General features: G+C 40.6%; 1 protein-coding gene across 5 annotated transcripts in view; it reads right to left on the minus strand.

Annotated features, from left to right (window-relative positions):
- LOC308105166 (H-2 class II histocompatibility antigen, E-S beta chain-like) overlaps positions 1 to 26088 on the minus strand; it is a 60029-nt gene that overhangs the window by 22778 nt on the left and 11163 nt on the right. Inside the window, exons 3-10 of one of the 5 annotated variants that reach the window (XM_080455797.1) lie at positions 15401 to 15484; positions 13438 to 13692; positions 12349 to 12621; positions 9400 to 9616; positions 8187 to 8254; positions 7151 to 7264; positions 6648 to 6704; positions 3760 to 5726 (exon numbers count right to left, since the gene is read on the minus strand). In XM_080455797.1, the coding sequence (XP_080311923.1) occupies positions 6667 to 6704; positions 7151 to 7264; positions 8187 to 8254; positions 9400 to 9616; positions 12349 to 12621; positions 13438 to 13692; positions 15401 to 15467 (1032 nt within the window). In that variant the 5' untranslated portion in view covers positions 15468 to 15484 and the 3' untranslated portion in view covers positions 3760 to 5726; positions 6648 to 6666. The other 4 variants (XM_080455801.1, XM_080455800.1, XM_080455798.1 and 1 more) reach the window with 4 other exon arrangements.

A 26088-nucleotide genomic window follows, 5' to 3' on the forward strand; every position in this document is an offset into this window, starting at 1 on the left:
GTCAAGCAATTTTCTTCTCAGTCTCAATACCATGTACGGATTAACATGACTACGGGCCCTGGGCACAAACTCACCATTACACCCTCCCATGCCAACACACACACACACACACACACACACACACACACACACACACACACACACACACACACACACCACACACACCACACACACACCACACACACCACACACACCACACACACCCCACACACACACACACACACACACACACACACACACACACAGCTGAATGGAACTCCAAGCTCACAATGAGGTTGGAGGTCAAAAGGGGGGTGGAGCCTGGAGTCAGCTAAACCAGCTAACTCCGGTGGACTTTGCTGGTTTAACAGAAAATGTGAGCATCCAATGGAGTTAGCTGTTTTTTGTCAGAAGCGCTTTAAAATGCTTTTCATTGGTTTAATTTTTTTTTTACCAACACACAGACGTAAAGGGTGTTCAATGGCCCTGATTTATGGAAAAACATGCAAAAGCGTCAAAATGGAGTTTACTGGTTTCTGCCGGACAGCCTATATAATTGTTACCGTTAACACTTGGGTCATTTTATTGTCTACTCAGGCTTTTGGGAGCACCCCGGACAGTTTTTAAGTTGCTTGATTCAGTATTTAGATATTTGATAGTCATTGTATCAGACACGCTCCCTTCCTATACAAACCCATTGTAACTACAAACTCCATTTTAACCTGCATGTTAGATTCATCGGAAACACCCGTCCTTGGTTCTGGTGACTGATATTGTCCTTCTATTACGTGAGGAGACCGTGTTTTTTCAATAAACTTTTTCATTTTTTTTCAATATATTCTTTGGAAAATGAAAAGAATTAAATACAACAATTTTTTTTAGAAAAACGTAATCGAAAATACACGTATTAGGAGGGCAGGATGAGTCACCAGAACCAAGGACGGGTGTTTTTGATAAATCTAACATGTTAAAAATGGAGTTTGAAGTTATAATGGGTTTGTATAGGTGGGCGTGTCTGATAAAATGAATATCGAATATCTAAATACTGAATCAAGCAACTTAAAAACTCACTGAGAGGCTCACAAAAGCCTGAGTAGATGAAAAAATGATTTAAAAAAAAAAAGTGAAATATACAAAAATCATAAATACTACTGACTGCGCCAGTTGGATTTAAACCAACAAGCCAATTAAGGCTCAACATTAAAAGGAGGTTCGTTTAACAGAGCTTTGAAAACTGGGTAGGAGGCTCAGCAATGACACCATGACGTTGCAAAAGTTGACATTTTATTCACATAAAATGTTCACGCCTAGGGAGCCAGAGGCCCTGGTTGCACCAGGTTCGATTCCAGGCCAGGCCACCATATGTGTCGATGAAATGAAATTTGTCCCTGAGCAAGACTCTTAACCCCTAATTGCTCACAGGTTCTCATTGGAAACAAGACCGCAAGGACTTTCATGAACGACCTGTTAAAAGGAATTATCCTTATCCTAGCTAAAGCAGTGTGTAAATCCTTATCCTATCCTTATATTAAATGGCGCATTTCGCCAAATGATAATGCCGTCGGTACGTGCCGTTCCGTCTCTAAACTGTACTTCAAATTCCCTATAAACATTATTGAGGACTTAATGGCTGTTGGGTTTTGATATTAGGGTAAGTTTAATTGATCATATCTTGTAATAGTGTCTCTACCAGGCGATTAAACACTGTGCATATGTAAACATGTTTTGTAACAAAGAGAGAGACGGGAGGTAACCAGAAGACTCGTCCCAAAACACGCTCGCCCCCATTTTTCTCACCGACCAGCGGTTCTTGTATTCTTGTATTTGTTTTACAGAGGATAAGGTTTGAAATAAGTTCAGGGTTAGGCATAGTTTTACTGAGGTTCAGTTTAGGAATAAGGTTATGTTTTGGCACCGTTTTACTGAGGTTACGTTTAGGAATAAGGTTATGTTTAGGCATAGTTTTACTGAGGTTACGTTTAGGAATACCAGGTGAATCCTCGCGGGTTTGCCCCGGGGCGACTGTGTTTTGGGGCGAGTGTTTTGGTATTCAGACGGAGATGTAAAGAGGGAAACAGATCTCCGATCTCAGTGGTGCTTGTGCTGAAACTTGACTCATGCAATAAGATATAAGGATAATCTGATAAACCACATGAACCCCAGCTTACGTATTCTGGGGGGAACATAAACCAAACATTGACAATCTAGCTCACAGTTACAACGCGTCGCGTTCCGACGTGCTGTGAGCTCATAGATGTTTGGTCTTTTTAGTCACATATATCTTAATAATAAGTCAACTTTTCCGAGGGTGAGTGGATGATTGTGTTCCAGCTGTCCTTCTGCTAAAATCGAATGGGGCGTTCCTGGGCGTTCCCGTCTATCTCTGTGTGTATCTATAAGACAACATTAACTCCACCCGGTTACACATATATGAAAATAAAAAGAAATTGCCTGTCAAAATTGGAGATGAACATACAGACTTCTTCCCACAAGGCAGAGGGGTGAAGCAAGGCTGTTTTGTGCAGGTGATCAGGTCATACTGTATCCTACTAGAGAAGGTCTTCAGCAAAGCTTGGACATTCTTCATCAGTACTGTCAGACCTGGGCCCTGACAGTGAATATGAAGAAGACCAAAATTATGACCTTCCAAAAATTATCACGGTTACAGAGAAATTACTCAAAATTCAAAATAGGTGGGACCCAAATAGAACAAACAAACTTATATACTTTATTTGGCTTCCAAAGGAAACTTCTGTTCAGCTGTGAAGGAACTCAAAGAGAAGGCAAAAAGGGCTTTCTATGCCATCAAGTGTTCAGTTCAAATCCAATTTCCGATCAGGACATGGCTCAAAATATTTAATTCGGTTATAGAATCCATAGCACTGTATGGCAGTGAGGTATGGGGCCCTTTATTAGAAAGTGATTGGGCAAAATTGGACTAAAATCCAGTTGAGATCCTGCACGCAGAGTTCTGCAAAACTATTATCCTGGTACAAAGAAAAAGCACAAACTCTGCATGCAGGGCTGAATTAGGCCAATATCCTTTACTTCTTAATATACAAAAAAGATCTATTAAATTCTGGAGCCATATTAAAAAGAGTGACCCCGCCTGTTACCATTATAAAGCCCTTGTCTGCCAAGAGTTGAACATAAAGGAGCCTCAGTCAACTGGTCCTGAAACTAGCTGACCTTTCACCTTCTGACATCACAAACCACAGCCAGCCTCAGATGATTAGACCTAACCACATTCTAACTAAAGATTAGACCTAACCACATTATAACTAAAGATTAGACCTAACCACATTATAACTAAAGATTAGACCTAACCATATTATAACTAAAGATTAGACCTAACCACATTAAACTAAAGATTAGACCTAACCACATTATAACTAAAGATTAGACCTAACCACACTATAACTAAAGATTAGACCTAACCACATTATAACTAAAGATTAGACCTAACCACATTATAACTAAAGAAAAAGATAAATACATCACTTATTGGGATGAACTTACACAATGACAACACAAAGTAGAAACATATTTGGCCCTAAACAGACGGTATACTGTGGCAGACTACCTAAGCACAGTAACTGATAAAAAACCTGAGAAAGACATTGACAATGTACAGGAAACAGATGTACAGACAGAGAGACAGAGACCGACCCCTACTTGACATATAAGATATAAATGAACAGTAGTGTTACGACCTTATACGGTCTAGACTAGAGGCTATAAAGAGGTAACATATCTAAAAAATATATCACAAACCAGAGGAACGGAAAGAGTTTACAATTTAATAATAGGATCAAACTTAAATTTACAATGGATTATTAAACAGATTAGGGAAAGCACAAAACGTCAGGGTGGCCAAAGCCAAAATACTCCAACCCTACCTGAAAAGCAAACCTAAACTACACCAAAACAAGAGTTACAGTCTAGGCCGTCGGTTCTCAAAGTGGGGTCCGGGGAACCCCAGGGGTCCTTGGAGGGGTTCCAGGGGGTCCCCAGCAAAATGTGTTAATATAGCATCACAATCATTTTAAATCACTTCAACCTTTTATACTTATATAGCAGATCTACAAGCAGATCTACAAGCAGATCTACAAGCAGATCTATGTAGCAGATCTGCTATTTTTGAAAAAACATGAAAATGAGTGAATTACTAATTTTCTGAGTGAGTTTTTAACACAAATCTTGGCTTCTGGGGGGTCCCTGGAACAAAATATTTCGAGATGGGGGTCCGCGGCCAAATACATATCATGTTGGGGGTCCTTGCCATGAAAAAGTATGAGAACCACTAGTCTAGGCTCCCTAACTAAACGAAACAGGCTCAAAACGGGGAACAAAACAAATGGCGGCACACCCCTACCAAGCTTCCCTTCTTTAGTACACTCAGGTGAAGGTTTGGAACGTAGTGAAGTGAAGTTTCCTATCTAATAAGTGTCTGTACTTTAAACACACATTATTAAAGTTACCTTTACGCACTAAACAGAAAAAGGTATGGCACACAGCCTATATAGACCTACAGTAGTAAACACCAACTAACTAACAGAAAGGGTTCAGCACATGGAGGTGACGGAGGGTAAACAGGACTGTAAAGGAGCTTCTAACAGGCTTTTATGCTGGCTGGGCTGATTGAGGATGAAGCCCAGGTGTGTCTCCAGACACCATGCCACTCCTCCAATCTCCACTCCACCCTCCAATTACCAAACGGGGCACTGAGAACACTCAGAGGGTTAAAAAACACAATATGAGGCCACACAGGGCCGTAACACATGTCATCAGTGTTTCCCATTCATTTCATAGACTGTGGTGGCCCACCGTTGTCTAATTTGGGTGGACCCATCACCCCAGATCACCCTATAGGGTTCAGGTCCACCCATAACCCCGGACCACCCTAGAGGGTCCAGGTCCACCCATCACAGGGAAACAGTGATGTCATAATGATCTTAACACATTCATTATCACACATTATAAATGATTACATAATAAACTAGAAAAAGTGCTCCTCGGAGCACAGGTCTCCGCCAGGTCAGGTAGGCTATTGTGGCCTCCTGGTGGCGCTATAATAGGCCAATGTGAAAAGGGTGCCATTTGTTCTTAGGCCTTGCACGACAATTGGACCCTGACTGCATTCATGATTTGAGGCATTTTGTTAAAAACATTTGTTTTGCTAAATTAGACCTGCTGGTGGCGCTATAACAGGCCAATGTCAAAAGGGTGGCATTTGTTCCTCAACATAGTGTGAATGTGCGTGCAAAGTTTGACCGCAATCGGACAGTGCGTTCATGATTTGCGGAATTTTGTTCAAAACAAGCCAATAATGCAAACTTTAGATGTCAATCTTAGCCAATCAGGATAGAATATGAAAAATCAAACACATCCGTCTTGATCACATGACTATAGAGATCATGTGTACCGATTTCCGTGAAATTTGGATAAAATCGGAAGGAGTAGTATAAAATAATGTGTTTTACATAAGTCGACCTTCTGGTGGCGCTATAAAAGGCAGATGTGAAAAATGCAGGGCAAAGGTTTTTTGTTGACCTCTAGGAAAGTCTGCACACTAATTCTCGTTAGCCTTGGCTAGCTAATTAGCATTTGTGAAAAAGGTTGATGATCTCATCATTTTGCTGCTGTTATTAGTATTTAAAAGCTGAATGGACACACATGTATTTACTCCTCTCTCCACCAGGGGGCAGCGATGACTCTCTGCTTCTCTGAAAACACACCCAGGTGTTCTGTGAAAAGACAATAAACCAAGAAGAATCAGAAAGTATTAACTGTGTGAACATGTTAACACTTTAGTAACCTTCCCTTATAAAATTAAATTAATCATTCCCAAATGATTAGATAATGTGTTATTTATAACTTGTTAAATGTGTGTTAATGGTTAATGCTTTAACGATTATTTATAAAACTATGCTATTAATAGTTAATAGATCATGAACAAGTTATTAGTAATCCTAAACTACTTAAAAACCTAACCTCCCAGCACCTTCCCTGGAACTACAGTAACCATCAAAGTAGAAACAACTCAGTCCATTCAAACAACATTTGACCAATACTTTGTCAATAGTGTATCTTAGTAGGAAGGGCAGCTCAGTTGGTAGAACACTCTCCTTTGGACCACAAGGTTCTGTCTTTGATCCTGCTAGTGATGGAATGATCAGTGTTTTCAATTAACTGAATCATTGGGTACAGTTCACTGAAATGTTGTGTTCAAATGATTGGTTCAGAGTTTGGCTGCATTGTCTCTTCACTTCCTAACTGAGTCACCTGAACGTCCTCTCAGGCTATGGGATCTAAACTCCTGCGTCATGTAAAACATGTTTATATTTGATTGATGATGAATGGTCCAAACTACACAGTTCACCCAGAGCACCCCCCCCCAACTGACCACATTGTCATCAGTGTTGTCTGATACAACAAATCATTTGGTTATTACATTTGATTATTAGATTCATTATTATAAGAAATTAAGCAGAAGACACATGATAATGTGAATTCACGCGACCGGGATGGTGTACCAGGCTAGTTGTTTCACTTCTTACACAAGCATGTTGTTATGTGTATGTTTTCTAGTTGTATACACTTTTATACATAAAAACTGTATGAATGTATATGTAAAAAGGTTTAGTAAAAAGAAAGAGGAAGTGAACCTGGGTGTGTGGGAGGAGTCTAAAGATCGTCATTGGCTGTCGGCACCAGAATACGACCTGATAGAAGAAGAAGAGAGACAGTTAAAACAGACACACAAATAAATCCTATGTACTGTATTGTGTGTATTTCTCCATAAAATGCATAAATGTACACACAACACAATAACACAACAACACAACAACATTAGGGTTCAGTCATCAGGGTCACATGTTGCATCAGAACTAATTTGAACATTTGACTCCTATTTAAGACTAAATGTGACAACATAGCACACACTTTGACCTCTAACTAGGTCGTCTAAACTGGTCTAAACTGGTTAAGGTTCTAAACCAATATAAACCAGTTTAGGTTGTGGCTTTACATATGTGTTTGTTTGTTTGTTTGTTTGTTTGCATTTATGTGAGGGTTCCACATGTCATGTGATCCTCTGTTGATCTGACCTCATTTCTTCCACTGGTAGTAGATTAATTAATGAAACATGTCAATTAAACATGCTAATCACCTTGTTTCTTCCACTGGTAGTAGATGAATCCAGATAGGAACAAGACCAGACCCAGAACCAGACCTGATGCTCCCATGGCCACCTTGTTCTTCACTGACTCTGGCATGGAGTCATCTGACAATACAAATATTATATTATATTATATTATATTATATTATATTATATTATATTATATTATATTATATTATATTATATTATATTATATTATAAATTCTATAAATGTCTTTATACCTGCATCCATTAGTAAACAAAGATGATGTACCTGATCTAGACACAAGACACTTAAAGGAGAGATCCGGACATTTTAAGTGTTATCTTTGATGTGTCGCTAATCACTCACCATCATTGAAATAACATTGAGTCGCACACGAGTTATCGTTCGTGCAGAACTAGACGACGCTGGTTGCTTACTTCTTCCACAGAACCTGGCGTCTGTGGAAGAAGTAAGCAACCAGCATCATCTCGTTCTGCATGAACGATAGCTCGTTCGCTACATTCAGTGCACGTTTGAGTATATCATGAGACTCCACAATGAGCAGTAGTAGAGAAAATACTAACTTTGCATCGGTTATAATAGACGATTTTCACTCTTACACGGGCTCCCATTATGCCAACGGAGGGGGTCGACAGACTGCAGGACACGGGACTCTCTGAAATAACTCAACGTCCCTTTCAATGATGGTGAGTGATTAGCGACACATCAAAGATAACACTTAAAATGGGCGGATCTCTCCTTTAAGCTCTAAGTAGGTGAGGCTCCTGTCATGACCTTCTTATTAGAATGGTTACTTTTTTAGGATGTTTTAATGTATTTGTATTGATTCTTATTTCTGGTGTCTGTATTATTATTGTGTCTTGTTTTTAATTGGATTGCTGTGTTTCCTTTCTGCAAAACAAATGTACCTTCAGGTACAAAAAGAGAAGAATCCTTGAACCCTTAAAACAGAGTGCAGTGTAACACATTACAGTAGATTACAGTAGAATACAGTAGATTACAGTAGATTACAGTAGAATAGAGTAGATTACAGTAACTGACCCCAGTCCATCTTGATAGGCGCGGTCAGGCTGGGATGTTCCACCATGCATGTGATCTTCTCTCCTGATCTGTAACACACACACACACACACACACACACACACACACACACACACACACACACACACACACACACACACACACACACACACACACACACACACACACACACACACACACGTTTTCCTGCTGATGATCCTCTTCAAAAGCACAGCATGTTTTCTATCTGATGAGGATGATCAGTACCTACGCACAGGTGCCCCCTCTGCACCACGGTGCAGGGGGGGAACCACGGTGCAGGGGGGGCACCATAATAACTAAACAATGAACTATTATATGTAAATGTAAGATTAAAAACACAACTACAATTAGGCACCATATCACTATACTGTTATAGGCAATAAGATAAGCTTATACTGATATTTTCTCCGCCTAAAATAATCATGACGTGCGTGCGTCCTCAAGTTGAATGTGTGTCCATGTGGATCTGCTCAGAGCTGAAGCGGCCCCTCCTCCCCGCCCGGTCTGGCAGTGAGTGAGCAGCTGTTAATTAACACTAACATTAGGACAGATTGTGAAAGTAGCCGATCTACACACTGAAACGCGCCGCGCTTCGACACATTGATCCGTTGATATTGTTATTATTTAGTTTTTTGGAGAAGAAAAAAAGGTTTGACTATTTTTGTGTAGGAGCGTGAATGCCCCGCTGGGCTCTCCTCCGCTCTAGTGTTTATTGTGTATTCCACTATTCCCTCCCCATTGCAGGAAAAATAGGAAGGCAAGAGGCAGAAGAAACTTAGCAACGAGATATGCACGTTATAGCGTATTCCTGTGTGTGTATTCATGTATAGCACACTCGCACGCGGGTCTCTGTGTGCGTTCGTCATGCTTTTGCACGACGACGAGCTTGCTGCGTAGTTGTGTCTGGAGTAGACTGGTGATAAACACGGGACTCGGGAGGAATCGTATGTGTGTGTGTGTGTGTGTGTGTGTGTGTGTGTGTGTGTGTGTGTGTGTGTGTGTGTGTGTGTGTGTGTGTGTGTGTGTGTGTGTGTGTGTGTGTGTGTGTGTGTGTGTGTGTGACTTAATATTAGCTTACCAATTAATGGGCAATTTTCAGCAAGTGAGTAACACTTGTTTTATTTTTAAAGAATATATGTATAGGTGTCTATTAGGTGTGTATTTCTATGTATAGGTGTCTGTTAGGTGTGTACCTGGGTGTGTACTCCAGGTAGGAGTGGTACTGGTAGTACCAGTCTCCATCAGACAGCACGTCAGTAGAGGAGAGAACAGAGGTCAAAGGTTCTTGACCTATCCACCAGGTCACCAGGATCACTTTAGGATAGAAGTCGTAGCTGCTGCACCTCAGCATGTGAGTGTGTTCACCACGACGAGGGGGAGTCTCTGACTTCAGACTCACTTTGGGCTCCACTGGATAAATAAGATATATTATTATTATCATTATTAGTGTGGTTGCCCTAACAGGGCAACCAGACTATAGTAATCCTCCGGCTTTATTATTCTTCTAGATAAACTTTATTTTGCCGGGTCTCTCCTCCCACAGTTTATTTTTCCCAATTTAGTGCCATATGTCAAAATGACCGGTCTCACCGGGAATCCTGTGCGTGTATTTTGCTAAGAGATTGGTTGCATAGTTTTATTGATATTGATTTATTAGTGCATTAAATTTCCCCATCCACTTTAATGGAAAAGTGAAAAAACTCAAATTCAAGTATTTTTTTCTCAGAAACCGTAAGAGCTAGAGTTACCAGATTTGGTGGGGAGGTTTATAATTTAGTCCAAAATTATTGAAAAAATAATTACACTAATCGGCCACATGGTGGCACTATAACAGCCCCCTTTACGTTTTGGCCTATAACTCTTGAACCGTAGGTCGTAAAATCAAAATTTCTTTTTCCCTAGATTCCTTGGGTCATGACGCAACTCCCCATATAGGCCACGCCCATTTGCGTCAGGATAGATTTTCCGCCATTTTGAATTTTCTTCAAAACACACTTTTAGCTCCTCCTCCCATATATTTTGTCCAAATTTAACAAAAATCGGTACACATGATCTCTGGGCCCATGCGATAAACATATCCAAACGGCATTTTGATAGTCCTTACCGTTCGTCCGTAAATGGCTTCCAAAGTTAGTGGGAGGGGCCCGTTTTACCACAAATGCTACAAATCACGAACGAAACGTCCGGTCAATCCCAAATTTGAGGGTTTACTCAACGAATCCCCAGAATAATTTCCACTTTGACCCATAGAGGGCGCCACAAATGCCCAAAACGTAACCGTTTTATGCAAAAACATGATTTTTGGGGATCAATCCTCTCAAAATGAAAAGCAAGTGATCTCAGGAGTGACGTGACAATGTAATTGCCGCAGCCTCCGACGGTATTCCTCCCAGCGTATTACTCGGGTCCCGGCGGCACCGACCCGCGAATCGCGTCGGCGCAACCACACTTTGCAATTTCCCAGAATTGCGACCCGTCTAGTTATTATTATTATTATTATTATTATTATTATTATTATTATTATTATTATTATATAACCGTCATAGGAAGTAGGAACATGTTATTATCATTAATAATTGTATATCATCCAAATGATCCAGAAAGCTGCAACACACTTGTTCTTCAACCAGCCAAAATGTTCACATTTCCCGGCTCTCCCCCGTTCTCCTCTCCCTCCATTGACCCTCCAGTTGCTGCCCTCACAGAGTACAAAACACTGATGTTGGCCTACAAACCAACCAAAGGTATAACACCTCCATATACCTGATCCAACCCTATACAACCTCTCACCCTCCACACGTCCCAGACTCTTCTCTCTTCTCTAAAACACCCTGGACAACGCTCCTCATGTCCCAGACTCTTCTCCTTTCCCTAAAACACCCTGGACAACGCTCCTCATGTCCCAGACTCTTCTCCCTTCTCTAAAACACCTTGGACAACGCTCCACACGTCCTAGACTCTTCTCCCTTCTCTAAAACACCCTGGACAACGCTCCTCATGTCCTAGACTCTTCTCCCTTCTCTAAAACACCTTGGACAACGCTCCTCGTGTCCCAGCCTCTTCTCCCTTCTCTAAAACACCCTGGACAACGCTCCTCATGTCCTAGACTCTTCTCCCTTCTCTAAAACACCCTGGACAACGCTCCTCATGTCCTAGACTCTTCTCCCTTCTTGACCTATAGCCTTGACGACCTTGCAGTCTTATTCAAAGGTTAAAATGTAATTTAGATCATTTAGATAGCATATTATGTAGACAGATGCCAGGTTCAACCTGGCATCCTATAATTTGGATAGTTTCAATGTACATATTATTTATTTGTTTGATATTATACTGTTTAGACTGATGATAGGTTATTGGTTTACATATGATCCTAGATTAATATTTCTATGCATTTTACCTTGCTTACTGTAAATCTCTCTGGATTAAGAGCGTCTGATAAATGCCTACATTGTAAATTGTAACTGTAAATGTCAGTGTTTGGCCACCAGATGGCACCAGAGTACTGTAGATTCTACAATAGTCTACAGTTTTCTACAACGTAGAATGCATTTATATTATATAATATAAACATATTAAATAATTCACAGTTACACAGTGCTTTACATAAACAACAATAAACAAAGCAATATCATTGTATGCAAATGATATTGCTTAATAAACAAACAAAACAATACACATAATCCTGTAAAATATTGTGATTAAAAACATACAAAACAAACTAGTTAAGACAATAATTAAAATATAAAATCAGGTGGTGAAATTAAGTGTATAGAGGTGTGTTTTAGCCTGCATGGTTCTTTTTAACGATAATTTAAAAACATTAATCCTGCTGTCTTTGTTTTAGGCAGGTCATTATATGTAGGTGAAAACGCTCATAGCCTAAATCTATGTTTCATTTATACTACTGTACGATGGTGACACCACATGTTGTGAGCTTGTAGATCTGCTATTTCCACTGCGTGACAGCCTGTTACAGTATAAATCAAGAGGATCTGAAATGTTTCTCAGCAGATAAAGAAATATGTAATAATTATTATATGATCAATATTAACACCATTAATCATCTCTGAATAGAATCATGTGATTTCATGTTATAGTTTATGAGGTGATGAGTGTTGAGTGCTGCTCTGAGATCAGCTCACCTCTCTTGTTCAGAACACGGGGGTAGTAGCCCTCAATGTTGTGTTTGCAGCGTGCCTCTCGGTTTTCTCTCATCACAGCCAGTGCTCCAGGATCTTTATTGATGCGCTCTGCCTGCCTCACACCATACTCAGTGTATCCAACAAACTGATCTACTCTACTGTCCCACCTGAGGAACTCATCACCATCGAAATCATTTGAGTATATGTACTGTATGTCCTTCAGCTCACTGGAGTTGAACACACAGCGGTGAGTCTCATAGTACACATATCCATCTGGAAGTAGTCGACAATGAAAAATGTAATTAATGTTCAGTTTTATTCATCTGTATAATATCAACACTAGGCTAACTGCCCCCCATCAGCCAAATATGTCTCTACATAAAGTCTACAATAGGTTCAGGATGTGAAATCTGGCATTAAAATGTTTTAGGTTTTGTTTCTCTATGTGTCCAGTTGTCTAGTGCGGCTGAGTCTGTCTGTCTGTCTGTCTGTCTGTCTGTCTGTCTTTCCGTCCGTCCGTCCGTCCGTCCAGCTGCTGGAATCTAATGTTGACCGGGCATAAACTGTACCCCCCCCCCGCACCTGTGTTGCGGACCACATGCGTGCGCGACTCATGCGCAAATGTTTTTATTCATTCATTCATTAACCGACCATAAAACAACATTAACACAAATGTTTTACTTAAGCTAAAGTGTCTGTCTGTCTGTCTGTCTGTCTGTCTGTCTGTCTGTCTGTCTGTCTGTCTGTCTGTCAGTCAGTCAGACCCCATCATGTATTTCCAGGATAACAGAGAAAACACTTGCAAAAAGGTTGTTATTTTGAGAGCGAATGCCTCACAATATGAATACATTCTGATATGTTTTACTTTGATGGTAACTGTTGTATAATCGTATTATCTTGGATTTTGACATAATTCATGTCTTTATATTGAAAATCCAAATAAATAAGTAAAGGTGTGTGTGTGTGTGTGTGTGTGTGTGTGTGTGTGTGTGTGTGTGTGTGTGTGTGTGTGTGTGTGTGTGTGTGTGTGTGTGTGTGCGTGTTCAACCGTTTTAGTTAATAACTATTGTGTTAATAGTATTCATGTACCTTTCACTGGTGGTTTCTTCAAGGCAGTGCGAACGATGTCCAGGTTGGCTTTGCAGAACGCCTGCTGACCCAAAGCTACATCATAAGCTCCTGTGAAGGTCATATGATCTACAAACGGAGGCTGAGGCTCCACCACCTTCCCTTTGTTGAAGTCTGCGTACACCATCACTTCACCATCCAGTCCCATCATCCACTCTTTATATGAGTCTTTAACTGTGTCTGAACAGCTAAAGACTATAATGTTCTCATGGAACACTGGAAATAAAACAAAGATGACGTTAAACAACAAACTTCTTCACAGTGACAATAACACATAATCATCATGTTAAACAATCATGTTTGGTTCTTATATGAAGTGAAAGGTTGGATATTAAAAGTAGCTTCCTGTCAAATGTTTTATTCACACTGATTCAATATTGTATATACAGGTAGTAAAAGGAGGGTGTGTGTGTGTGTGTGTGTGTGTGTGTGTGTGTGTGTGTGTGTGTGTGTGTGTGGGCCGATGACAGGATTCTTGGGTGGGGGGACAAGTTTTTCGAAAGTGCCCCCCCCCATGCTTGCGTGCGCGTGCATGGGGGGTTTTAATTCAGTTATTTATTAATTTCTTATTATTATTTTCGGGTTTTTCTCGGTTTTTGAATTAATTTATTATTATTTTTGACCTCAAAACATTAAGTCGGGTGTCTTTGCGCGATTTCACGTTGGCCACTTTAGCCTCAAGCCAATATATAGTCAGTTCTGTTCATAACCAGTGGTGGAAAAAGTATTCACATGTTTTACTTAAGTAAAAGTATGAATAATGCAATGTAGAAATACTCCCTTACAAGTAAAAGTCAATTAAAAATGAATTTCAGTAAAGGTACAAAAGTATTGGTATAAAAATGTACTTTGAGTACCAAAAGTAAAAGTACTCCAGTCCTTGTGAGTACTTTTACAGGGCTATTTTCAAATGTAGCCTAGGGCTGAGATCTACAGCTCACAGAGATCTACAAGCTCACAGAGCTTGTAGATCTGCTATTTTCAAAAGGTTTTTATACATTTGAAAACATGAAATGGGACATTCTGCATAATGAGTACTTTTACTTTTGATACGAGATTACAAGTCCATTTTATACTTTTGCACTTTTACTCATAGGCACGGCAGCCACTTCTGCACATTAAACATTCTGTACTCAATAGCTGTCCCTCCAACGTCCAAACATCTCCTAAATTCATCATTTCTAGTTGAAAACATGCTGTTTTCTGTCTCATCATAAATCCACACAATGTTTTGTTTACTTTTCTCCCCGTGACTTGTAACTTCTAGTGTTGCCATATTCTGTGAGAGCAATAAGCAAGCCGGTCTATGAATATTATATGTTTATGAATTGAATACAAGGACCTCAATGGAAAACAAGACCACAAGGACTTTTTTGGACGGACCTTTTAAAATATTCAATCAATCAATCAATCCTGTAAGCGCAAATTTTTGCTTTTTTCATAGATTTGACCCGGCAACCCCCCCCCCTCTCTCTCGCTCTCGCTCTCGCTCTCGCTCTCGCTCTCTCTCTCTCTCTCTCTCTCTCTCTCTGATCAGATGCGCAGCAGCGCACACACACACAGTCACGTCGCGACGCACGCAGCGCGCATTTCCACCAGTCCACCACCACACAAATACAAATATAAATTAAATGAATTATATGTGAAAAAGTTTGCGATGTCTCTGCCGGCGGGTCCCCCCCCCCCCCCCCCCCCCGCCTGAGGCCCCTTTAGCCCCGCCTGTCAGCGAGTCTGACAGGTAGTAAAAGGAGGGTGTGTGTGTGTGTGTGTGTGTGTGTGTGTGTGTGTGTGTGTGTGTGTGAGTGTGAGTTTATGCGTGCGCATGTCATTTGTTTGTATTGTGCATTGTTCATATTTGGTTTTATATAATAACAGTAGATATAAATGTATATATTATATAATAACATAAATATAATGTACTTACTTCCTGGGATCGCTTTGACATGAAGTACAGAGGAGAGGATGAGGAGGGTGGCTGTAATCTTCATCATCACTGATCAAAACTGAACTGAACTCAATAGATGAGAATAAACAGATGAGAATAAACAGATCAGAATAAACAGACCAGAATAAACAGATGAGAATAAACAGATGAGAATAAACAGATCAGAATAAACAGATCAGAATAAACAGACCAGAATAAACAGATCAGAATAAACAGATGAGAATAAACAGATCAGAATAAACAGATCAGAATAAACAGATCAGAGTAAACAGATGTTTACTGAAAGAGAAGTTCTGGAGTCTGAAAGAGAATGAAGGAGGACTCGTTCTTTAGTTCAGAAGAATCAGCCAATCAGATTAAAGATAAGATGTTACATCATCTGTTTCCAGAAAGACGACAGTCTGTATTATTGCACATAATCATATATGGTATATAGCTGCTGCTTATGCACCTTATGTCTCCTCATGTACATACTGTACCTTATGCACCTTATGTCTAACCTCATGTACATACTGTACCTTATGCACCTTATGTCTCCTCATGTACATACTGTACCTTATGCACTTTATGTCTCCTCATGTACATACTGTACCTTATGCACTTTATGTCTCCTCATGTACATACTGTACCATATGCACCTTATGTCTCCTCATGTACATACTGTACCTTATGCACCTTATGTCTCCTCATGTACATACAGTATGTAAATATCTTTGTTTAATTCATCTTTTATTCTCTCCTTGCCCCCCCGTCCCCCGTCTTCTTTTCTTTCTCTTTCTGAAAATAGCTAAAACGATGGAGCTGCACAAAAAAAAATCCACCCACTGGTTTGGTATGTTCATCTTTTATTCTAACTCGTAGCCTGACTAAACAAACTGATTCACATTATGTGGGGAACAAAAACAATGCGACACCAACCGGAACCAACCACCGGAACACGATTCCCCCCCCCCCCCCCCCCTCCCCCTCCCCCTTTTTCTAAACCGGATCACAGGGCTCAGTTTTAGAATGAATACCAGGCTTTCCTCCAACCTGCTCATCAGAAGCAGTTAGGGGTTCAGTGCCTTGCTCAAGGACACTTCAACATGAAGCCAGGAGGAGTCAGGAATCAAACCGGGAACCTCTGTAAACTGAACTCACAGACGCTCCTCTAATCCAAGCCTCATTACATCTCACTGATGGTGTGTGTGTGTGTGTGTGTGTGTGTGTGTGTGTGTGTGTGTGTGTGTGTGTGTGTGTGTGTGTGTGTGTGTGTGTGTGTGTGTGTGTGTGTGTGTGTGTGTGTGTGTGTGTGTTCAGCGTTGCTGGTAAAATGCTGTTCATTCATTAAACATCAATCCAAGCCTCATTACATCTCACTGCTGAAACCATCTAATGTCTTTAAAAACACACTGGTCATGTGATCAAAGTGTCACATGAGAGGTGTGTGTGTGTGTGTGTGCGTGTGTGTGCGCGTGTGTGTGTGTGTGTGTGTGTGTGTGTGTGTGTGTGTGTGTGTGTGTGTGTGCGGTTGAACTCAAACTTGAATTTCACTTCCTGATTCACTCAGCAGCCAATCAGAATTATTCTTTTATTAATCATCACCAGTTACTAGAGAGACATGTTGATGTCAACAACCTCACAGACTGTAAATAATCATGTATTTATTTATTGTTTGTTTTATTTGACTCTTGTTGGTAATGTCAACGTGTTGCTCATGGCAATAAGGACACTTTAAATCTGATGTTAAAAGTTGAAACAGACAGACAGACAGACAGACACACGCAAAACCACACTGTTTTGTGTGTGTGTGTGTGTGTGTGTGTGTGTGTGTGTGTGTGTGTGTGTGTGTGTGTGTGTGTGTGTGTGTGTGTGTGTGTGTGTGTGTGGTGTTGAAGCGTCCCACCGGAAACTCCCCGAACATTAATTTCACTTCCTGATTGAGAGAGAGAGAGAGAGAGAGAGAGAGAGAGAGAGAGAGAGAGAGAGAGAGAGAGAGAGAGAGAGATTGTTGTCACATGATCTAGAAGCTTCTATCACTTAAAGGACAAGACCACTTTGGTAGAGGTTTGGGTTGTGTATTTACCTTGCTATGATGTAACTCCAAAGGTGGACAAGAAATCAAAAATAATTGCTCCATTGATTAGAAAGTGATAATTCAAAACATCTCTCAAAGTCACTCTTTTGGCACGTACACAAACACAAACAAAGCTGATTCAGACAATATAGAACATCATCAAACCCAGTACTGTTTGTTTTTTAAATAAAAATGTCAACTTCCTGTTGATTTTACTATTTTTATTAGGAAGCAACCCGGACTGGGTCTGCAGATCCGGATATTCAAATAGTAAAATGCATTCAAATTTAAATGTATCTTTTCGGGCCTTTCTGCTTCATTTGGATAGGTCAGTGTAGAGACAGTCAAGGTGGGGGAGAAAGTAGGGGAGTGACAAAGAGCAATGGTCGAGCTGGTCTGGGAATCGAACCAGGGAATCGCTGTCATGGCATTAGAGCTTAACTTGCTAATAAATGGTGATTTCCATGCACCTCATATAGTGGATTCAGCATTCAGCATCATTCCATAAGATTAATTGCATAAGATGTTACAGTCCAATTGGACCTTATAGTTAATTACTCACAAAAGGTGTGTATACTACATCGTCTCTGTCGGGTAGAAACCTCATATGTCCAGAACTGTTACTTTTCAGGATTCAAATTAAAAAATATCAAAAGTAGCAGATCTACAAGGTCAAAACGTGTCGCTTCGCGCCGCATTTCGAGCTTGTAGATCTGCTACTTTTGATGCTTTTGTGTGACGCTGCATGATCAAGTAGGGCATTAATTTAGGAAAAAAATCACAAAGTTAAAATATGGAGGTTTCTGCCCGACTACACATGTTAACCACAAATAGCTGATATACAAGCTCACGTGTGTTTTGTGTTTTCACTATTTTTTTATTTGTGACATTTTTCCCCCTATGCTCAAAATAGGGACAGCAGGTAGAAAGTGGTTGATATAATGTATAGAGCAGTAACACACTGGAATAATAATAATAATAATAATAATAATAAATATAATAATAATAATAATAATAATAATAATAATAATAATAGTAATAATAATAATAATAAATATTATCTATTTTCTTTTTTTTATTGTCTATTTTCCTGACAGCAGGAAAGTGCAGAAAAATAGATTAGCCAAGTTTGTTTCTAAACTGGTGTAGAGCAACAGACTCAGACTAACATTGCACCTGATGATGATGATGGTGATCTGAAGGTGGAGCACAGGGCCAACACTAGGCAGAATGTAACTCCAGAAAGTGACCAGGTTCCAGTCAATGAGGCTGAAGAGAGTAGCCAACCACAGGCAGTTGAAGCTAAACCTGAGCCAAAAAGATACCCTTCTAGAGTGAGGAGGAAGCCAAGTTACACCAAAGTAACATAGATTATTGTTACAGAGTGACATGTAATGTACCTGTAACTTTCACAGGAGCCTTAAAGGGGAATTTTGGACTAAGGTTTTTTTTTACCTTTTCTATGACGTTATATGTTAGGATGAATGGTACAGTAGAAACATTTCATAACTCCATCCTGAGTCCACCACAGCTTAAAACGTGCGCCAATAGGCCTTGTATTTGATAGCGTATTTTAATAGCTTTTTTTTCATTCATACTGACAGAACACTGTCCAAAAAAAATAAAAAAAATAAGAGTTTTTTTTACATAGTGTTCTGTCACTATGAACGTCAGATCTCACCAAAAAAAAACTTTGAAAAAGCTATTAAAATACGCGATCTAACGCAAGTCCTATTGGCGCACGTTTTAAGCTGTGGCGGACCCGGGATGGAGTTATGATTTTTTTCTACTGTACCATTCATCCTAAGATATCATAACGTCATAGAAAAGGTAAGAAAACCTAAGTCCAAAATTCCCCTTTAAGCTCAGATAACTCAAAAGAGTGGGTCCATGCGATGGATGAGGAAATGCAATCGATTAAAGAAAATAACACATTTACTCTAATAATCAACTTACCTGAGGGTAAGAAAGCAGTGGGGGGGTAGATGGGTTTATGCGATTAAGAACAACATTGATGGGTCTGAAAAATACAAGGCTAGGTATGTGGCTAAAGGGTACCGTACAGTCAAAAGATGGGAGTTGATTATGAGGAGACATTTTCTCTTACAGCTAACTTGACTAGTATCAGAGTGTTGATGCAGAAAGCAGCAGGAAAACCTGATTTTGCACCAAATGGACATTAAAACTGCCTACTTGAATGCACCAATAGACTGTGACATTTGAAACACAGGTCACAACTTACCATAGGGAGCAAATTCGTACACCTAATTAATGCTTAATTAAGGCTTTATTAATGATTAACTCATACATTGATTTACCATGAATTCATCATTAATTGGAAGTCACTATGACTTAACCAAAGTTAATTTATCATTAGTTAAGGGCCACACGTGGTGGGTTTGTAGATCTGCTTTCCCCCCCGGTGGCTTCTATGCCCAGGATGAGTGCTCATACAGTAGGTAGGTACGTAGGAGTAGTGAGGAGAGTCGCTCTCTAGTGGTGTTTGTTCCAAAACCTCCATGCGGTGCATTGCTGTGTGTTAGGGTGGCGGGGGTCTCCCAAGTTGGACTGGTTCACTGGACGGGCCCGGTGGTCCCAGGTGGGTCATGGTTTTCATCCTTAGTAAATCATTACTATTAATTAATTCATATTTACTCAACATTTAGTTCATAACTAGTTACTTGATTTCCACTTTTTTCTACATTGTTGCTTGCAGCGAGCTCACAGTTTCACCAGGAACTGCACTTTTCTACTTTCATTTGTAAACACTGAGGATAGCGGCTAAAAAACAAGAAAGGTTGTAGTTTTTTACTCCAGTGACATCACTAGGGGAAACTTTGAAGCACATCTTAAGTTGTATTTCAGAGTTATATGGCTGCTAAGGCTAATAGAGCATTTGCCTTGCTGTCGGGCAGAAACCTCTTATCTCCATATTCTAACTTTGTGTGTTTTTCATAAATTAACGCCCCACTTGATCACACTACAGCGTCACACAAAAGCATCAAATGCAGCAGATCTACAAGCTCGAAACGCGACGCGAAGCGACGCGTTTCGAGCTTGTAGATCTGCTACTTTTGATGCTTTCGAATTTGAATCCTGAAAAGTAACAGTTTTGGACATACGATATAAAGAAGAATATGTTGAGAGTGATTAAGTTACAGCTCTATATTGTGATAGTAATCATTGTATAGAGTGTTTGTTCAGTATCAGGGGTCTCCTCGTCTCTCCATCTCTTTAGTAAACAGAACATGTTCAGGTCAGGATACCAGTTTTATCCAATCAGAAGAGAAACTCCACAAAGATCATTTATCAGCTTCAATAATAAAGTGTTCCAGTTCCAAATGTGTCTATTTTTTGGGTTTTTGTTTCATCACTTCCTATTTCACTTGTTTATCCTGTATCCTGTATGTTCTCTCTCTTGATTGGATAACAATGACATCCTGACATGAAAATGAATGTTCTGTTTACTAAAGAGCTGGAGAACAAACACTGGATGGCAATGATTAATATAGGAAATATAGGACTATTTAGCACTTATTTTAACGATAACATATCACTTACAAGCCCCTTTATGCCTGTGTATGTGTTACAGTATGATTGGAGAACCAGTATGATTGAAGAATGCGCGCTCGTTTTTACCACCCACCCAGCACTAGAGGGAGCCACAAGCCAGGCTTGTGCACAAACATATATGGCCACACACACACACACACACACACACACAGTCACACACACACAAACACACACGCGCACACACACGCGCACGCGCTCATGCTTTTTTTGGTTTATTGAAAGCAGGACTGTTTAGATACTTTTATTGTGTGTTTTACTGGCTTTTGTTTTACTTTCTCCCTGACACACACACACACACACACACACACACACACACACACACACACACACACACACACACACACACACAGTGATCCATGAAAAGAACTATTCTGTCCCTATCGGTTTACAAGTCAAACGGCGCTGAGTCGACTAGTGGAGCGTCGGCCGGTCACCGCGGGCACTCGCGCCTGGAGGCGCGAGGGCGCGCTTCCTCGGCCTCAAGCTCCACTAAGTCGGCGCGCCGTGCGTGTGAACGCGTGTTCAGCGTTCCCCTCATAGATATTATGGTTCCCCTAGCGTAGCTTCCTGGTTGCTATGTGGGGGGGAACAACAAAAGACAGGTCTCCGTCGGCGCATCAAAGCCCCGCCTCTCCGCGCTCTCCTTCTCCTCCTCCTCGGAGGAGGAGAAGGAGAGAAGGAGAGGACGGGACGGTTTAAAACGCGAGGAGGAGGAGGAGGAGGAGGCTCCTCTTCCTCGCGAGCCTCGCGTAATAACCCCCCGCCTCGCAGCGCCGTCCTCCTCCTCCTCCTCGCGAGCCTCGCTAATAAACCCTGTCTCGAAAAGCCCCGCCTCGCCCCGAAGGAGCCCCGTGCCTAAAAACGAGCGCTCTGTCTTCAATCGTACTGGTTCTCCAAACGTACTGTGACATATGTACTATGTACGTACAGGTAGTCACTCACTGAAGCACGGCACTTTTGCAGCATTTAGTTCATATATAAATGCATTTATTTAAGTTAATCATTTTGTCCTCATTCAAAGTTGAATTTCTTCCATTTCTATAAAACAGAGAACAGTTAGAAGCGCAGCGCTGTACAATCCAACAACAAAACTATGAACTGAGGCCAAATACGCGGTGTATATCTGTGCAGATTCTACACACACTGACAGGTATATACAAACAATGTACACTTTTACATGTGATATCCCCCATGCCACAACATTCACAAACTCATTTTAATACCATTATTATTTGTGTAATGGCAATTTCATTCTCCCTTTGTTCCAATGTTGCACATTACTTCACAGGTGGTGAATGGAGTGATCCTACGCAGTAGACAAGTAAAAAAACATAACAGATGGAAGTCCAGTCCAAAAAGCCAGTTTAGGTGCATTTATTGTAGTTGCAGTTGATGATGAACATACCATTGAATATTGCAGGGTTATTTCAGTGACTCTTTGTATTGTGGTTCTGTCTGTTTTCCCTTGCTGCTGGTAGAAACGGTGTGGCTCCTCACCACCCTGTGTCCTCTGTCCTAACTAATCAGTGCACCTGTGACCCCTTAAGTAACACCCAGTGCTGTTCAAACTAGAGCCCGCCACCCAGTGTCGAAAAGTAATAATGCCAACTAAGAAATAATATACTACCATCAAAATGGCTCCTACACAAGGTTTCCACCTGACAGCGACGTTATATAGCCTATATATGGTTCTGTATCAGTATATCAGTCAGTTTGAGCAGATTTCATTCCAATTGGCTGCCTATGAATTTTACAGGCCTGGGTAGACAACCTGGCCTGGCCGGGATCTGCGCAAGCAGCACAGCAGGTGCACACAATTAACTTAACGAGGGAGCTTGTGACTAGTTTTACGCACCAAAAACTGCTCAAACAATGTCAAACTGTCATGATTCTAGCTGCTGAAAAATTCCCATTTGGATCATTGTTTAAAAAAGGAATGGAACATGGATGTTTTTTGCAAAAGGATTATATGTATTTCTGGTCCGTCAGAGCGTGAGGTCACAGCTTCTCTATTATTTGAATGATAGCATAAACTTCTATTGATGGCTGGATCTCTCATAAGTTTGGGATTTTACTGTATTTCGTCACATTTATTAATCTATATGCTGCTGTTGATAAAACGTCGGGTTGTTTAGCCTACGGTTTGATCTGCACAGATGCACTGGCACTGCCATTGACAATGAATGTGACAGCTGCTAAGAAGTTCACTTGTGTTATACCTCTACTGGTTAGTTCTAGTAAAATGGCAGTTCCAACGTTCTAAAAGACAAGTGTAGGGGAAATTAATGATGATAAAAAAAACAATGCCACAATGCCACATCGGTGAAATAATGACCGATGTATCAGTTGGGCTCTACTCATAAGAACCACTGCACGTAGAGTGTGTGTGTTACACACAGTGTGTGTGCGTGGGAGGGAAGGAGAGAGAGAGAGAAGGGGGGGGCAGAGTGCTCTGGCCACGTTCATGTGTTTAGACAGATATTTCGTGTTGTGTTTATAGCGAACTAAAGATGGTTGCGCCACTGCCACTCAAATGCGCACCTGCCCGATAGGGCAGGCTGAAAGCAAACTCCACCTGCCCGCAAGTTTTATTTACCTGCCCCGGGCAGGCGGGCAGGCGTTAGTGTCAACCCCTGTCTGATCTATCTAGCCTATTTGAAAAGAGCCAATCTACAAGCTCACGAGACGTTGTGACTGTGAACTTGTAGATCTGCTAGATCTGCTATTATCTTTGAAACATTTTAACAACACAAATCTGGTGCGGGGGTCCCTGGCACAAAAAAAACGCAACTCGCCGCAACTTTTAATATTTACAAGAAACCTTACTTATAATAAGCAGACATGGCAACCCTGATTTGTTGTTCTTCTTGTCTGGCATTTCAAGGAAGTTGCGTCCGACTCCAATGAGCAGGCGCGCCGCCTACTGGGCAGGAGAAGAATAAGAAAATGTGGCACTACAGATTCCCAAACTTTTCAGACGTGACCCCCAAGATAATGACATTTGAAATGGGGACCCCTCACCCTGACAACTTAAGCACTTGGCATTGTAGGAGTTGAGGCATTTAGTTAGCATTATATACAATTAGTATCCCAACCTGAAAATGTAGAAAATCTTCTATTTAATAGAGAGCTGGAGAGACACCTGTTACTGAACGAAAGTGGGTTTCAACCTTTTTCATGCCAAGGAACCCTAAATTGATATATATTTGGCTGCGGACCCCCATCTGAAAATATTTTGTGCCAGGGACCCCCAGAAGCAATGATTTGAGTTAAAAATGTTCGCTTATAAATATAAATATTCAAAGATATGCACAAAATGTTCAAGATTTTTCAAAAATAGCAGATCTACAAGCTCATAGCGCGGCACTCGGTGCCACGCTATGAGCTTGTGTATTTGCTATTTTTGAATAGCCAAAGCTAAGTGGTTAAAATAATCGTGACGCTATGTTAACAAATTTTGCTGGGGACCCCCGCTGGTAGGCTACCGTCCGCTACCCCCCCAAGGACCACTGGTGGTCCCCGGACCACCGGTTGAGAACCACTGCTCTATGGCCATGATTAGGCTACTATCAGAATAAAGCTCCTGGGTGGGTGGGTGGGGTGGGGGGGTCGTTATCAGTGAGAACCAGTCATACAACAGGATTATCAAGCTGTGGGCTAGCACGCAGGAGCACATTGAGAATGTATTAAAATGGCATTAACATTAACATTGAAGTTCAACCTGGAGTCGACTAGTGTCTCTCTCACAACAACTGTGGATGGTCGTGTCCAGCAGTCCTATTTTGGACATGTTATTAATACACAACCACAACAAAAACAAGTACTTTTAAAGAGGTTTTAACATGTTTATTAATTGAAATTCAGCATCTCAACATCTAAAAAGCTATGAGGTCAAGTTTTCAGGATGGATGGGGCTGGGGTTGGTTGGTGGAGGAGGTATCTCTCTTCAGTTATAGCAGGGGTCATCACCATGCTTTCTTGTGGTGGACATTTTGGTCAAAATTCTAATTTTTGCCACGGACATACAAAATGAGTGGACAATAATATTACCAGAAACACATAAAGAGCCCTGAATGACCTTATAACAGGTCTGTAACTCTGAGCGTGTACAAATGGAACCAAATGGACCCTTACAGGTTCATTTGGTTCCATTTGTACACTCTCAGAGTTACGGTGGTCCTTGCAAATAAAACATTTAAGAACCACTAGTACTAGTAGGACTCCTAATGTTCCATACATAGTGTCATAGTAAATCAGAGTCATACATATTCTGAAGTAAACTAACTAAGAACATTATAATGGTGTGTAAATAAAAAAAAATGCCACGGACAAGACCAAGTCTTTGCCACGGACACATTTTGTCTGTGTACGGACATGTTGATGACCCCTGGTTATAGTCTTGCTTGATCTCTTTTTTTTAAAACATTTTTAGTTGTTTTTTTACCAACAAACAGACGTAAAGGGTGTTCAATGGCCCTGATTTATGGAAAAACATGCAAAAGCGTCGCAAGCTGGTTTCTGCCGGACAGCATAATTGTTACTGTTAACACTTGAAGGGATATTTCACTTTAAAAAGAACGTTGGGTCATTTCATCGTCTACTCAGGCTTTTGGGAGCACCCCGGACAGTTTTTAAGTTGCTTGATTCAGTATTTAGATATTTGATATTCATTTTATCAGACACGCCCCCTTCCTATACAAACCCATTGTAACTACAAACTCCATTTTAACCATGTTAGATTAATCGGAAACACCCGTCCTTGGTTCTGGTGACTGATATTGTCCTTCTAATACATGAGGAGACTGTTTTCATTTATTTTTAATATATTCTTTGGAAAATGAAAATAATTAAATACAACAAAAAAGTATTAAAAATGGAGAAGAGATCAACGCTGGAGCAACACAGACTTTTTAAGCCTTTTATTTATTTAGGTGCAAGTATAGACTGACGTTTCGGTCTTTCGACCTTCCTCAGAGTCAGCTGATTAAAAATGGAGTTTGAAGTTATAATGGGTTTGTATAGGAAGGGGGGCGTGTCT

The sequence above is a fragment of the Gymnoscopelus braueri genome (genome assembly GCF_963280865.1).
Source record: "Gymnoscopelus braueri genome assembly, chromosome: 1".
NCBI classification, from domain to species: Eukaryota; Metazoa; Chordata; class Actinopteri; order Myctophiformes; family Myctophidae; genus Gymnoscopelus; species Gymnoscopelus braueri.